The sequence below is a fragment of the Apis cerana genome, linkage group LG5 (assembly GCF_029169275.1).
Source record: "Apis cerana isolate GH-2021 linkage group LG5, AcerK_1.0, whole genome shotgun sequence".
In the NCBI taxonomy this organism is placed as follows: Eukaryota; Metazoa; Arthropoda; class Insecta; order Hymenoptera; family Apidae; genus Apis; species Apis cerana.
The window spans coordinates 6,424,420-6,439,743 of NC_083856.1; the positions used below are offsets into that span (position 1 = coordinate 6,424,420).

Here is a 15,324-nt window from a genome sequence, read left to right on the forward strand (position 1 = left end):
TCCGATTCCTCCGCTCCTTCTCTCGGTCCAGCGCCTCCGAGCAGCGCTGCACGCACGTTCGAGGAGCGCCACGGGGTGCCCCGCTCGAAATCTTCCTTCACAAAACCGATCGCACGCGCGAAAAGTCATCGAGGGTCGAGTAATCGTATCGAGGCGGCCTTCTCGTCGCGTTTATTTTTTATACGAATATTTTAGAAACAGTATCGGGATAAAATCGGAGGAGGAAAGATCTCGGGCGCGCGACGTTCGTTCGAGACGGGCGTTCGAACGTAAATGGGAAAGCGAGCGATATCGTTCGGCAATATTTTTGTTTTTACGCGCGACGACCGCGTAATCGGGCGAATTTATCAAACCGACAGAAATATAAACACCGATCCCCACGTTCCTCCGTTCCCCCATTCAATACAGCTAGCTCTCGACCAAGAGATATCGGTGTAATTGAATCGGTACGTTCGAGTACCCTCCACCGTCCTCCCTCCCCTTCTTGTCCATCGTATGCCGGGTAAATTGAGTTAAGTGGAGATTCTTGTTTCCGTAATGATAGCTCCATCCCGGGAGGATGGTAGCCGAGTGGCGTTTTTTCTTCTTTTTACGCGTTATCACGGTGGACCCATCGATTCGTCGCGGCAGAGAGAATCTTCCGACCCTTGTTTAATACGGGTTAATTGATTCGCCGCTCGTACGAAGTTTAAAATATATTTTATGCTTATACCTTTTCGCGCTTATACCTTATTGTTCGGAAATTGATTTCAAAAGAAATAGATCCGTGATTTTTCCAATATTTTTACCCCCTTTTCCTCTTCTTTCCTTTCCCTTCTTCCTTTTTTCTTTTCTCCCGTCATACCGATTTCCAATTAATTCCCGGATATCCACGAATAAGTATTTCTTCGTATTTTTACGGGGGAGGCAGAGAGAGAGAGAGAGAGAGGAAGAGAGAAAAAGCTTATTAACTGGCATAGTAATAAGACGTCCAATAGGATATCCAATATATTTTGTTTCACTTGAATATAATAAACTCTTGTCGATTTCTTTTTACCAATTTTCAATCGATTCGCATGGCACATCTCCATAATTGAATCCTGTGAAGTGAAATCCTCCAACTCTTTACGATTCCACCATAAATCCCGAGTACACAACCGACCATAAATCCAGCCAGGCGATTAACCCGCGTTTTCATCTTTGCATTCGGATTAATCTCTCATTATTGCCTGTAATTAACTCGGACAGCTGCTAGATATCTCTCTCCCTTTCCATTTCCCTTCCAAAGGTGCATCTCGCGAAACAACTCGCCATTCTAGATTTCTTTTCGATCCTTTCGAATACCTGATCGGTCGATTGCAGGGAAAAATCGAGCGAGAAACTGGTCGAGTCCGGGCTACGTCGCAGGGTAATGCGTGAACAGCGTTATCTTGTCGCGTCCTCGACGATTACGGGGGCCACCGAACGCTAATTGTTCCCATCCTGGCCGCTTAATTTTCAAAAGGCGTAGGAAGTGGCCAGGGCTACGCTTATCCTATCTGCCAAGTCACGGTGGGTAGCTACGTCCCTTTTCGTGATACCGAAACAGGGGGAGGGAGGACGAGCGGAGGCTTGGAAGGAGAGGCAGATAGGCAGCTACATTGAAAGGACAGATAAGGGGGCTGGTATTGTGCGCCTCCGCGCATTACTTAATCCGATATCCGGAGGAAAAGGAACTCGACTGGACTGATTTCGTGACGAGTTGTCGCTGATATTTCAATCGAGACGTTTTAATTCGTGAAAATTTGTAAGGTCGAGTATATTTTATCCTTTGAAGAGAGAGTTTAGTTAAATGGAATCGAGGAAGTTGTACACTTTTATGTTTTATGTTAAAGTCGAGCATTGGAGTTTTGACAATTTTATCGTTCCGAATATTACTCGAACCTTAGACCGAGAATTTTGAAGTAATTTTCTATTTGGAAACGTGTATGCTTGGGAATGAGTTTCTTCCTTAAACGGAATCGAGGAAAATTTCAATCTTCGAAGATTGAACGATTTAGAAGATTTTTCCTTTTTGCCAGAATTAGAATTAAAAATATACGATACTCGAAATTTGTTTTATTTCATCTTTCTCGTTCTTCGAGATGAGGGGGGGGATTTAACAAAAGATCGATGTACTTTGACCTTTCGTGGTAAGAATCACATTCCACCGTAGGAGCCAACGTCTGACGATGAGTGGTGCAACCACCTCTGCGTCTACTTGATGAGCGATTGTTTTAGAATAGCGAATCTCGACGTAGGCAGCGATGGAACAGCCGAAGGGCGGTCCCTGCGCCTGTCGACGAGCGTTCAAAAGATTTTTCTACCTGGAGCATTCACCCGGCGGTATTATCGATATATTAACGTCGTTCTTTATTATCCAAGCATTGTTGCATCTTTAATGCGCGTTTCTTCGCGCAACGCACGCTTGTCTCATTTGCAAAACATTCGTTCGAGTATCCAACGTATAAGATCATACGTCAAACTTTTAAAATCCTTACCAATATCGTACAATGTATTTAACATTTCTTCCTCTCTCGATACAAACAAATCATAAATTATTATTAAACGATACTAAATCTTTTTTTTTCTCCAATCTTCCAATATTTCTATTAAAATTCATCACACACACACACACGTATATATACATGCTTCTCTCGTTATCTCTAATTCAACAATCCGAATCCAACGACCAAACGCACTTTTTCGATAGGGGAAACGGTGATTTACTTCCCGTACAAGTAGCGCAATTTGCATAATTATCGTGCGCCCGGTTCGAAGAAGAATCATTGAAAACACCGTAACAACACGGATGGGATATTCCTCGCGAAACGTAGTCGTGCCATTTTTCGAGGCGAAATTACGCGCGCGTCGCGGTGCACCGATATTCGCGTTACACCTTTCGTATTATCTTACGGTTATTGATATTTCGTCGTCGCGATCGTGTTACTGAAAATTCGCGTGTGCGACTCACTGGGATCGTCGTACAACTACACGCGTACACGCTTTTGCTTCGCGTTTTTCGTCCGCCTCTCGGTTCGGTTTTCGGTTGCACAATAATTCAATAGGAAGGGGAAAAACATCACTTCTTCCCTTTTCTTTTCGAAAATTATATATTCGCATTTCGTCGGTTATGGAAATCTTTGATTGCATTCCGTTTATATTTTATCGAAATTAAGAGTTTTCGGACAAATTAAAAATAAATAAATTTTTTCTTCTTCGACGAGTCAGTGAACCGAAGGAAAGTGAAATTTCAACGTTACATTACGTTACAACACACGTATCCGAGATTTGCAGAGGAGATCCAGTTTCCTCGCGACGAGCCGTTGCAGCTGCATAGTTGCCGCTCGAACTCGCGCGGAAGCGAGAACGCGTCAACATACACCGTGAGAGAGTAACCTGTCAGACACGCCGCGTTATCCGTGGCGAAATAAAAAAACAAATAGGGAGGGGAGGGGTAGAGGGATCTTCGATCCATCAAAGTCAACGCGCCGAGCTTCTAACCCGCTTCACCCTTATTCAACGTCGTCCAACGTCGCTCAACCAGATATTCTTCAGGTGAAGAAGTTTTGCAGGGCGAACGACCCGCGGTTTTCACTTGGAATTTATTTCTGGACGGGGCGGGCGGGCGTTGCTTTTCGATCAGCTTTTCCAAGAGAAGGTGTCCCCCCTCCTTTTTTCATCGTCGGTTTTCGAAATCGGCGAGGAACAAAGAGAGGATAAAGAGTAAGGATCGTTTGGTAATCTTTTGTTAAAGAGGCGGTGTTTGGTAAGAGAGGTGAACTAAGTTCAGAAAGTTCATATTTTAGTATGACGTTACAAAAGAATAGTTTTAAACTTTGCCTCTTCGATTCGAACGAGGCGATGGATGCACGGATCTCAGGGATTCGAAAAGAGGGATCGGGTTTTTCCATTGGAATCAATTACTAGGAATTCTTATTCTCGCGTCTTCGGCCAATTCTTTCCTAACAGATGTTCGATCGGAGGGGAATGAATTAACGGGCGCAATTAATCGGGCAATTAAAAATTCTTCTCCCGCGGAATTTCCCCGGCGGACGAACAATGGCCTCGTAAATCTCGCCACCCGCTCGTCTTGCCACGAAAAAATCCAAGCGAGGAACGAAGAGCGCGCCTCGCATAATCCGTGGTCCACGAATGAACTCCATCCGATTGCTCGATTGCAACCATCGATCGTGAAACCTTCGATCCTACGCGATTAACCTTACAGTTTAACAGTAATCCATTAACACTTTCGACAATGGTAAATTATGCTTTCTATTATTGTAACCCTTTCAGTGGGGAAAAAATTCCATTAATATTTAAAGTCGCTAATAATTAAAATTTTTATTATCTTGACTTTTTCATGGGAAGAAAGTGTCACTAGTAATTAAAATCTCTGTCACCTTAATCATTATCTCAGTAATAATATAAAATCTCTGTTACTTTAACCCTTTCAGAGGGAAGAAATTTATATATATACAATAATAATTAATATCTCTCTATTGCCTTAACCTTTCGAAGAAGAGAAAATTTCATTAATATTTAAAATCCACCGTACATCAAAAGACAATTTCTAAACATATTATTTCAGAATATCAGAAGGACAAATTTCTCAATCCGAAATCACGCTTCTTCTCTCAAAAAAAAAAAAAAGAAAAGAAAAGAAAAGAAAAATCGCATTTATTCTTCGATGCTCTCAATTCTCGCCGACGTCAACGTGTTCGATATGTAACAATTCCAAAAATCGAAAAGCTGATAGGCCACCATCCCGATGAATTGATCCACTCCTATCATCCAACCTTGTCAATCCCTGCTGTTTTCTCCAAAAGCGCTCGTTCATTTCGAATCATTATACCGCGCCAACGATCCCCGATTCACTGTTATTACGCATCAACCGCCCCACCGTTTTTCACCAACTCTCTTCTCCTCCTCCTCCTCCTCCTCCTTCTTCTTCCTCTCCACCGATCGTTGGCGCGAAAAATTTCGATCGTTTCCCTCTTACATTATCTCACATTTTCCACGAACGGAGAACTCTCCATTCTCCCTCCTCGGATCTCGATCTCTCGAGCGAGACGAGGAGAAGGCAAGCCGCTTCTTTGTTTTTGTATGTCGCGAGCCACCGTAATGGACGCGTTCACGCGTGTCTGCAGGAGTAACCAGTCACTTCCGGCGGCACCACCCAACACAGAAAACGCAGAAAAACCAGAGTGTCTCTAGACGGTAGCAGATTAATACGTGGCCACGTTTATGCCGGCGAGACACGCGAGGATTCATCGAGGATTGCTCTCCTCGCGATATCCTGTTTCCTTTACGATCGACCGATATACCGTGGGGAGAGGAGGCCTTTTTTCTTTCCTTTCCTCTTTTTAACTTTCGTTCGTTCGAAACGAGAAGATTTTTATCCTTTGCAGGATTAGATATATCGCTAAGCGCGATTATAGCTTGGAATGGAAGATAAGAATAAGAGCAGGTCGCTGCTAACCACTTTGACGATGCAAAATTGAAAGATTGAATTGTATAATTTATATAATAATGATAATAATAATATTTGGAATTGAATTCGAAAGGACGAGAAGAGATGAGAAATTCCAGGATCAAGGAAAGGAAAGGAAAATATACTTTTAAAATTTTCTGCGATCCGAAATGGATATAATTCAATGAGAAATGTTTCTCGAAGAAAGAAGAAGAAGAAGAAGAAGAGTAAACAAGAAAGAAAAAGTAAATAGAATAATAAGATTTGTGGAAAAAATCCAAAATAGATTCCAAGATTTTTCTCGATAAACGAGAAGGATATATTTAAAATCAACAAGAATTTTCGAATCCAAGAGCTGGGTTGCGATTTACCAAAAAAAGCTCGATCCCTTCTCGACAGAGAAAAATTTTTCATAGAAAAACATTCTCGAAAATTTATTCACCCTTCGACCTGACGCGATCTGACCTCGAGTAGAAATAGATTTATTTGTGAAATTAGTATGCATACCGTATGCCAGGTTGGCGGTCAAACGGCGGGGACGTGTGAGAGGGCGATGGTGACATTATGTATCGAGATACGAGATCGGATAAGAAGAAAAAAAAAGAAAAAAAGAAAAGAAAAGAAAAGGAATAGGATCGCGGCATTCTTTTCTTCGCCGTTTCTCCTTTATAAATCTTATTAACACCGCAAATCGGGGCTACGGATTATGGATCGAGGTTACAAGACAATCGAGGAAGTATTGAATGGAGAAAACGATCGCGTGTCATTGTGTCGCGAGCGCACCTTCTCTCGCGAATCGATACGCTTTTGCCGCCATTCGCGGCAAGGAGAGCCGCGGTAGTGGACGGTAATCCATTTGCAGCCGTGAAATTGTTGCGGAGAGAAAGTATATTGCACCGTATAATACCGTATTCTTATCGTGAAATTTCAATCGATAGGAAAATTATTTTATCATGCGTGTATGTACGTACGTACGCATCACGGAAAGGAAGGAGAAAAATTCTTCGAGGAGATGAAAGTCAAGGATAAGAAAATTGTGATGGAAGAAATATCGAATTTCTTCGAGTGATTTCTAATTGGAATGAAAGAGAGTTGCGTGGATGAAGTTTTTTTTTTTTTAATTTAAAAGTTCTCGAGAGACCGTTAAATTTTTTCCACCGTGTGACTCGATTGTTAATTATATTGAGAAATGTAAAATAAATTGAAGAACGGGAAATTCTTTTTTTTCTTTTTTTTTTTTATATATCAATCAGAAGAAATTTATACGGTTAATTCATATACGATCGCGTATCCGTTGTGAAAATGAACATTCCACGGTGGGTTATTAAGCGACGGATAATCTTAATCGATTAAGTTGATGATAATGGGTTAACAACGCGAGAAAGAATTTCCCTTCTGAGTCGAAATTTATTTTTCTTGGATGCAGCTTTCCTACGATTCGTAATCACCCACGATTTTTCTACAGGCCCGAGGCAGTGTTTGACATTCTAAAACTGCTACCACAAACAATATTGAAATTCAATTATCCATGCGATAAAGCGCTTTACGATGTTTTTGAACTGTGACATTTCGATCTGCCGTTTAGTCGAAGATTTAACGATTGTTTATGATAAGATGATCTTTTAATAATCGTTTGACGTGCAATTTCAATATAACGGTAAACGATTTTTCTTCTCCCGCCGTTGCACAAAGTACATCTTTCCTTTTTCCTTTTTTTCCTTTTTCTTTCTCATCCATCAGCGAATTCAACATCCTTCCAAAAATTCGATTTAAAAATTAATGATCTCTCCTCTGTTTCATCGACTGTTCCAATTGAAATTCATCCCCTCCGATCGTTTTTCTTTCGCGAAACGAAGCGTTATAAAATCCTGCCCAACTTGGAAACTCGGTTAAAAATATCGGGAGGGAACAGCTGGCAGAAGCAAACTGGAGGAGGAGCGTGTTTTGTATCCCGGGCGGAGGCGGCTTTATTGAAATGCGGACGAGGGAGCAACAGGGTGACGGTGGTGGCGTCGGTGGTGGGTTCTCCGCCGGGTCGCGTGGACAACACTCCCACGGAATATTAAACGCGTTTCTCCGTGTCCCTCTTTATCTCGTCACGGCGCGTCCCACCTACCTGCAATATTTGCGCGTTGAGGTAGGTGCGTTGAGGTAGATGCAACAGCACGCGGATAATGCATTCTGATGCATCGTGCAAGAGGACGATGGCTTCTTCCTCATCTCTGCTTGCTCAGAGAACAATCAACTGAAAAGTCTCTTGACGATCTTGACGGATGAACCGATTAATTAATTACGAATCTTCTTCTTCTTCCTCTTTGGAGAAAACATTTTAAGAATCCCCTTCTCTTTTGAAGGAAAGTAAAATTTCCTTCTTGCAGTTTGTCGATAAATATCAATCGCGTTCTAGAAGAGATATTCCCCATCTTCCATGTTTGCCCAGAGGATCCTTCCCATGCAGCAACTACAAAAAAGAGGAAAGGGAAAGGAATCTCCAGTTTGATGATCACGAATGAACTGATTAACCCGAGCTCGACGTCCATTATAATTCATCCTTCGATCCTCGCGTATCCGCGCCGCGCCTGTGCAAACAGTCGTCGAGGAAAATATTTGCACAGGATAACGCGGGCCCCTCATTATCGGGGTCGACGTCGAGGAGGGTCGGGGGAATGGGTTCAGCTGCGGGAACAGGAGCGAACGCGACGTGGAAGGAGATGGAAGGTGGTTGAAAAGGAGGAAGGAAGGTAGAGAAAAGATAGAGGGATGGGTTGGTGGGGAGAGGGGAAGAGAAGAGGTAGAGATTGATTCGACATGCATAAATTAGAGAGGATGAGGCTTTATCCGGTGCGCGAGGATTGGGCTTGGAATTGGGATCTCCGCACAGGAGAGGAGTATAAATTGATGACTGTAGGCAAAAGGCAGGGGTTTATAATAATTAATCTTCGTGTATGTATGTATGGACGGATGTGTGTAGATATCCAGCCCCCTTCTCACCCTTTTACGGACTTACCCCCGCCAATCCTTCCTTCCTTCCTTCCTTTCTTCGAACCGATTTTTCGTCCGCTCCGTGCATCTGCATACGTGACGTTTATTTCTTTTTCCTTTTTCGAATATCTTTATTCATCCGTCGTATTATAATTCGTGTAATTTCTACTCTCAGGAGGAGATTAGATTCGAAACAACGTTTTAAATCATCGTTCTATTCTCTTCTTTCTTTATGATTCTTTTATTTCCATTAACGAGCGAGTGAAAAAAAAGCGATTAAAGTTATCGCTCTTAACTCGAAAAGCATCGATATAATTTGAACTAATAATAGAAAACTATATACGCGTCGTGAACATTATTTGAAACGAACAGTTCGACGGTTTAACTTCGATCCAGATGGATGGATCACGATCGATACGCGACCTAACCTTTTCCCTTTCTTTCTTCACTCGCCCCGCGTCCCCTTCCAACTCAACCCGGTCGTTCAATCGGTTAAATCGGAGTCCAAGACTCGGCCGGAAACGAAAATAGTCGCGGTGACAAATATCCAGCCGAGGTTGGCCGAGCTGAGCCTCGCCAAGGGGCGATTAGATATCGCGTCGAGGCGGGCGATAAATTATGGTGAGCGTGTGTGGCGCGATGGGGGGAGGGATTCTGGTGGCGTCGCTAAATTGAGGAATCATCAACGTGGCTTAAAGCGCGGCGATTATCGTTAATTGATAAATTCGACGGGCCCCCGGCGATTTATCGCCAACTCGTTTCTAACAGTTTATAATACGCGGCGGGTACATCTTCCAGGAAATGGCCGGGCAGAATCGTCGCCGAGGATTAAACCTCTGAAACCAGCCGTTTCTGAACCGCGAGAGCCACGCGGCAAATGGCCGGTTGAATCGAAGCCAGGGAAAGGTATTTCCAGCGTGGATGTTGGAAAATGTACGCGGATGCCTGCGATGTCGAGGAAAAGATCGTTTAAGAGAATTGGCTGCTCGTTTATCAATCGCGCATAAAAAAATATCCAGATCCTTCTAGAATATATACGTATATATATATAGAGAGAGAGAGAGTTCAAATTAGAGAGATTATATTTATACACAGTTGATCACTCGAATATCTCGTTTTACGACCTACAGGTAGTACGTTTCTCCTCCATCTGTTCGTTATTCCAAGCTAGTTTCCTTCAATGAAACTCTTTAAATCGAGAGTTCGTCGAGAACGAAGGAGAAAGGAGTCTTGGCTAGCCTCGAAATGAAATTCTTCCCTTTGATTCCGATAAAATTAACTGAAGCGAAGAAATTGTTGGATTTTGCAGACGGCGAAGCCGCGGGGAGGAGGATACGAGCGGCGTTGAGGAGAATTCGCAGCAACAGCAGGCGAGCTACGTGGCGGGAGGTCAGCGCGACACAGAGGAAGAGGAAGAGCTGGGGGCAGAGGAGGCGGCGGCGCAGGCGGCGCAGTCCCTGCAGAGCGGCGCCGAGGGCGCCGACCCAGAGGTACACAAGAGGGTTGCTGCGGTGCAGGTGCAGGTGCAGGGTATGGAGGGCGACTGGCGGACCTACTGCGAGCACCCGCTCTCGGTGGCGACCGCGGCCATGCTGAATCTACAACAGCAGCACCAGGTCTCGGCCGTGGCCAGCCACGGCGACGACCCGGCTCCCTATGTCTACGAGTACTACAAACTGCCCGACAAGAACGCCGACGTCAAATTGCCGCCTACCCACGAACTTTGGTCCACGTGAGTCTCCAATTTCTTTTTATTACGGCGTATCGTCCAAGCATTCGAGGCTCGAGAGTGTGCGCAGCCTGATCTTCGAGTGTGTGTTGGATTTTGTTTCGACGGGGGAAGAGTTGAAAGTCGGAATGAAAGGAGAATGTATGTGCTTTTCGCATTGCTGAGAAGAAATTCTCACAGTTGACTTTTCCAGGCGCGATGCAAATAGGTGTTTTTAATATTCCTTTATATCCAATTTGATAAAGTGTTCTTCAATGTTGAGCCTCGATTAATGGAAACGAATGGTATAGATGTTAGATCGGGCAAATATTAATTCATAAATTTTAAGACTCGATTGATTTATCGATTAAGTTACTTTTAAGAGATAATATATAATTTCTCTTCGTCGTTTAATTATGAGAAGCCTTCGTGAGACGAACGAGAATAATAAAATCCACCTCCTCTGTATATTTATTACATTTTTTATTATTCAAAACAAATCTGTGAGTTCGATTAATCAAGATATATAAACTGTCTCTTACATATTCAGATTATTCGTAGATTATAGATCGATCGAGCCACACCTTATCGGTCGAAGAATAAAAAAATTATATCAAGAACACGAATCTTATTAGAAAATCTCTATCCACCTCTTCGCGCTTATAACTTCGTTAAAATTATTCCAATCGTTCGATTAATAGAAATCAACGAAAGAGTCGGTAACAACATTTTCTTCTTTCTTGATTAATTTTCACATCTCGAAACGGACAGAGTCAAATATTCATTTCGCATTTCGATACTCTTCCTTTACTATTATCCAGCTAATGCGGAATCACGTGTTGCCTCATGCTACTTTATAGTCTATCTTGAGCCTGCCACGATAAAAATCCCCGCTTTCCACGCAATGACTCCTCTCTCGTGACTTCCTCGCGGAAAGAAGAAATCTCCATAGCATCTCGCTTCCTTCGAAACAGGAGGCATTCGTCGGCGGTGGTCGAGAAAGTCTTTTTCCTCGAGGTGAGACCCGTTTTTTGTTATTGAATTAATCCGCGTCCAGCACTTGACGCTTTTTACCGAGCGACAAGATGACCGACGTTGATCGAAATGTCTCTTGAGAATGGATGCGCCCGCGTTGTCGTTGAATCGACCTGCCTGATTTTTGTCCCTTTTTCCCTCCCTCAAGATGGGTCGTTTGTCATCGTTTCTTTTTCTTTTCTTTTTTTTTCCGTCTCGAGAACGTCCATCACGAACCATCTGCCAATTATATCTCAGGGCCAATTAGAGATTAGCAAGAGAAGGAGAAAAAGAAAGGAATCGATCCACTTTTCCTTATTTGAAATTCGTTTCCAATTTTTAATTCTCTTCGAAATTTCGATCCTTCTCCCAACCTACTCGTTCACAATTTTCAGGAATGTAATCCTAATCTAATAACAGTTTCCACGAGGCAAAAGGGTTGGTAGCGAACGCGTCGCGTGACGACTGGGTGGATCGGTCTGAGAGCGTCGATCAGCGTGGTAGATCGGCGGATAGGAGGTGTGTAAACGCCGTTGAAAACACTTTCAACGCGGCTTTATTAACATCCACGGTTTCCCCGTATCTCGATTAATAGTCTCGCGTGCATAATTGAGTGCTCGCGGGTAGCATAATTTATCGCGTGCACGGTTCTATGTGGAACAATCTTCTCTCGTGAAAATATAAATCTCTTCTTCTCTTTTTTTTCTCTCTCTCTCTGTCTCTCTCTGTCTGTCTCTGGGATTTTCGTATCCACGTTAGGAATCGAGATTAAACAACGAGGGGAGATTAGACAACGAAGGAAGTGAAGGTAGAGATAGATTTTCTCCGTAAGAGAGGTGGATTTATTGTGAAGGTTTATTGGGCTATTACGCGAAATTTATAGAGGTTCCGCGCGATTATGTTCGTGGATGTAAGTTGTAGGAAATTGAAAGGTTGTGGGAAGTTACAAACTGGCCTTCTTTAGTTTTAAACAGATGCCTGGTCAGATAAACAGTTGAATCGAGAATTGAGAAACTTCCAAACCTTACTTCTTTCTTCTCAATCGTTTTTATCGGCGGTAAAAAATTATCGTTTATTGTTACGTGATATTATTTCTCGGTCTTAGATATACGAGGAAACATTGGAAATTTAAGAATTTGACAGAACGAAATATAAGTCCCGAAAGATTAATTCCCGATTGGAAAAAGAAAAAAGAAAAAGAAAAAAAAAGAAGGGAAGAGTCGAATCGAGGTTCAGATTCATCAAGCCTAATTGACCAATAAATTTCATCCGTATACCCATCGTTCACATCAATGCGTGGCCGAGGTGGAACACGCTTAATTAATTACCGAGAAAAAAAAAAAAAAGAAAAAACATTCCTGGCTTAAAAAATACCGTTTACTTCAGCGAAATCTTCAAAGAAGATTCTCTCTTTCGATTTTCAATAGGATCCAAAACAACTTCCTTAATCTCCATTATTAGATGAATAGCTACAAGCCCAACACACAATTGCCTTCCACATTTTAAATACGAATTTACTAAAAAGAGAGATGCCAGCTCAAAAGCATACCTAACACAAGCCAACGTATCAACGAACGACGAGCGAATAAGAGGAAGAAAGAGGAAGAAAGAGAAGGAACGAACGAGCATCGAATCGACAAGGCAACTTTTCACTCGCTGTCCACTCGCTGTTTCTACGTATGGAAGGTGAACGTGGTGGCAGATCGGCCGAAACGATCCTTTTCCATCGATCGCGGCTTCCGAATTCGAGATCCGTAATCGCGCGCTTTTAATCGCAGCACGAAGATCGCGGACTCGCCCCGCGGAACGCCACGAAATCGGCCTCCGTGACGACCCGGTCACCCGTCATAAATCTTCGAGATTCCACGTCCAGCCACTCCACGTTATATCCGCGCGTAAAATATTCGAATTGTTCGGCGAATTCGTGATAAGTTCGCGCGTTTCAATTTTATTTCGTTGTTTCGTTCAATCCATCTTAGAATAAAAGATATTAGAAAAATATAGAGAGGTATCTTTTTCTTTTCTCTCTCGTAGATTCATTGCATTAAATACGAATGTTATCTATTTGTGATAATTTCGTTGTTTCGTTCAATCCATCTTAGAATAGAAGAGAATATATTAGAAAAATACAGAGTATCATTTTCTTCTCTCTCTCGTAGATTCATTGCACGAAATACGAATGTTATCTATTTGTGATAATTTCGTTGTTTCGTTCAATCCATCTTAGAATAGAAGAGAATATATTAGAAAAATACAGAGTATCTTTTTCTTCTCTCTCTCGTAGATTCATTGCACGAAATACGAATGTTATCTATTTGTGATAATTTCGTTGTTTCGTTCAATCCATCTTAGAATAGAAGAGAATATATTAGAAAAATATAGAGAGGTATCTTTTTCTTCTCTCTCTCTCTCGCTCGCTCGCTCTCTCGATGGATCGTTTTCAATAAAAAATTCGTAGATTCGTTGCAGGAAATATTATTCTATCCAATCGTAACGCAGTGGCCGATTAAATTCTGAGAGATTCCGTTTTCCAAAGGATTGCTTTTCTAGGAGTTTTTCCACAACAGCTTGAGAGAAAGATGATCGTAGATTGTTGCACACTTGGAATGAACGAGTCTTTGTCAATTATCTACGAATCTTATCACTTCGTATTACCCGTTTAACCTCCTTGTGAACACTTTAAGACATCGAAGATACCGTTACTTTCGAAGCAGTGATTGTCAAGTGAAATAAAATATTATCAGTGGTTCGAATTTTTTTTCTACTTATTACTAGAAGATTCTTCGATATTCTTTTTCTTTTCTGCTCTTTCGTAAAAACAATTATTTCAATTTAAAAATACCACCCGTCCCTGAAAGAAGAAGAAAAAGAAGAAGAAGTTTAAAACACAACTCTTTATCGCAACTCTTAAAGATATCGAAACGAATACCAAAATCCTGATAATTGAATCCTGGTAAACAAAGTTGAACAACTCCAAACTGTTTACAACCATAATAAAATCTACGTACAAGAAAAATCGTTAATTCTCGCTAACCGATACCGATTTAAAGAACGCTGAGATCCGGCCAGCCTGTATTTATATCGACGCCTTCCAACCAGCCCTTCCGGTCCATTTGCTCGGTTTGCAAACTCCGTATCCCGTTCTCTCGCTCCACTCTCTCTCTCTCTTTCTCTCTTCCTTTCTCTCTCTAGATTCTGCATTTGGATTCGTGACACAGGCGCTCCCTCCTCTCTTTATTTTGGTAGCCGATCGAGAGCCTTACCCTTGCTCCAATCGACGGGTAAGCAGACCCAGCTTCTCTCTCTCCCTCCCTCTTCCACTCTACCCTTGCCAACTTTTGATTTATATCGGCCGCTTAGCATATTTTGTAATTTACTGTTGAGAATCCTTAACGTACGGATGGTGGAGGGCGCGGTGTCCCCTGGCCAAGGGCGACGAGAGAAAGACGAGAGGAGAGAAGGGAGAGAGAGGAGGCAGGACACGACACAGTGGCATCGAGATCAGTCCGTTCCGTGTTACCACCCCGTGGGTAGATCGCCGCCTTAATCTTCCCTCGCATCTCCTTCAACGCATCTCTCTTCGTCCAACGATCGCATCCTACCGATTTTATCCGCTCGCTATCTCTTCGCGGCCAACCGTCTCAACAACTCGTGCTCTCCCTCGATCGCCGCCTCGATACCATCTCGACAATTTGTACGGCGGTGGATCGTTAAAGCTGCAAAAGGGGTGGAGGATCGCATCCACCCTGCAGCTTAATCCAATTTCATTGTGTCGAGGAAAGGGTGCCGCTCGTTCGCATGCATGGCAGATGATATACTCTGCAGTCGTTTCCTCCTCGATGCGCCTCGTAGCCCGAGTCAGGAATCGTTTTCTTTCTTTCTTTCTTTCTTTCTTTGCGTGTGAAGTGAATTCGACAAATTGTTTATAACACGGTTCTGGTTCTGGCGCCACGGGCGAAGCAAACCGATTGAAACCTGTGCCTTTTGTGGGAAAAATATAAGTGTTTTTAGGAATTTATAATCAGAGAGGAGGCACAAGGATACGAGATATTGAGAGCAAAGCGAAGCCGCGTTGCAACATATTTGAGACGAATGTTTATTTCAATCTTATTTCTATATATAGTCGTGTTCATAAAAATTCGAATTTGCA

General features: G+C 42.6%; 2 protein-coding genes across 4 annotated transcripts in view; one reads left to right on the plus strand and one right to left on the minus strand.

The window, feature by feature from the left end:
* Positions 1-15,324, plus strand: part of LOC107997643 (uncharacterized) — a 125,170-nt gene that overhangs the window by 74,955 nt on the left and 34,891 nt on the right. For all 3 annotated transcript variants that reach the window (XM_017056393.3, XM_017056394.3, XM_017056397.3), the window contains exon 4: positions 9,762-10,184. In XM_017056393.3, the coding sequence (XP_016911882.2) occupies positions 9,762-10,184 (423 nt within the window). The remainder of the gene's footprint in view (positions 1-9,761; positions 10,185-15,324) is intronic.
* LOC107997665 (serine/threonine-protein kinase greatwall) overlaps positions 1-15,324 on the minus strand; it is a 113,325-nt gene that overhangs the window by 52,583 nt on the left and 45,418 nt on the right. The window lies entirely within an intron of this gene.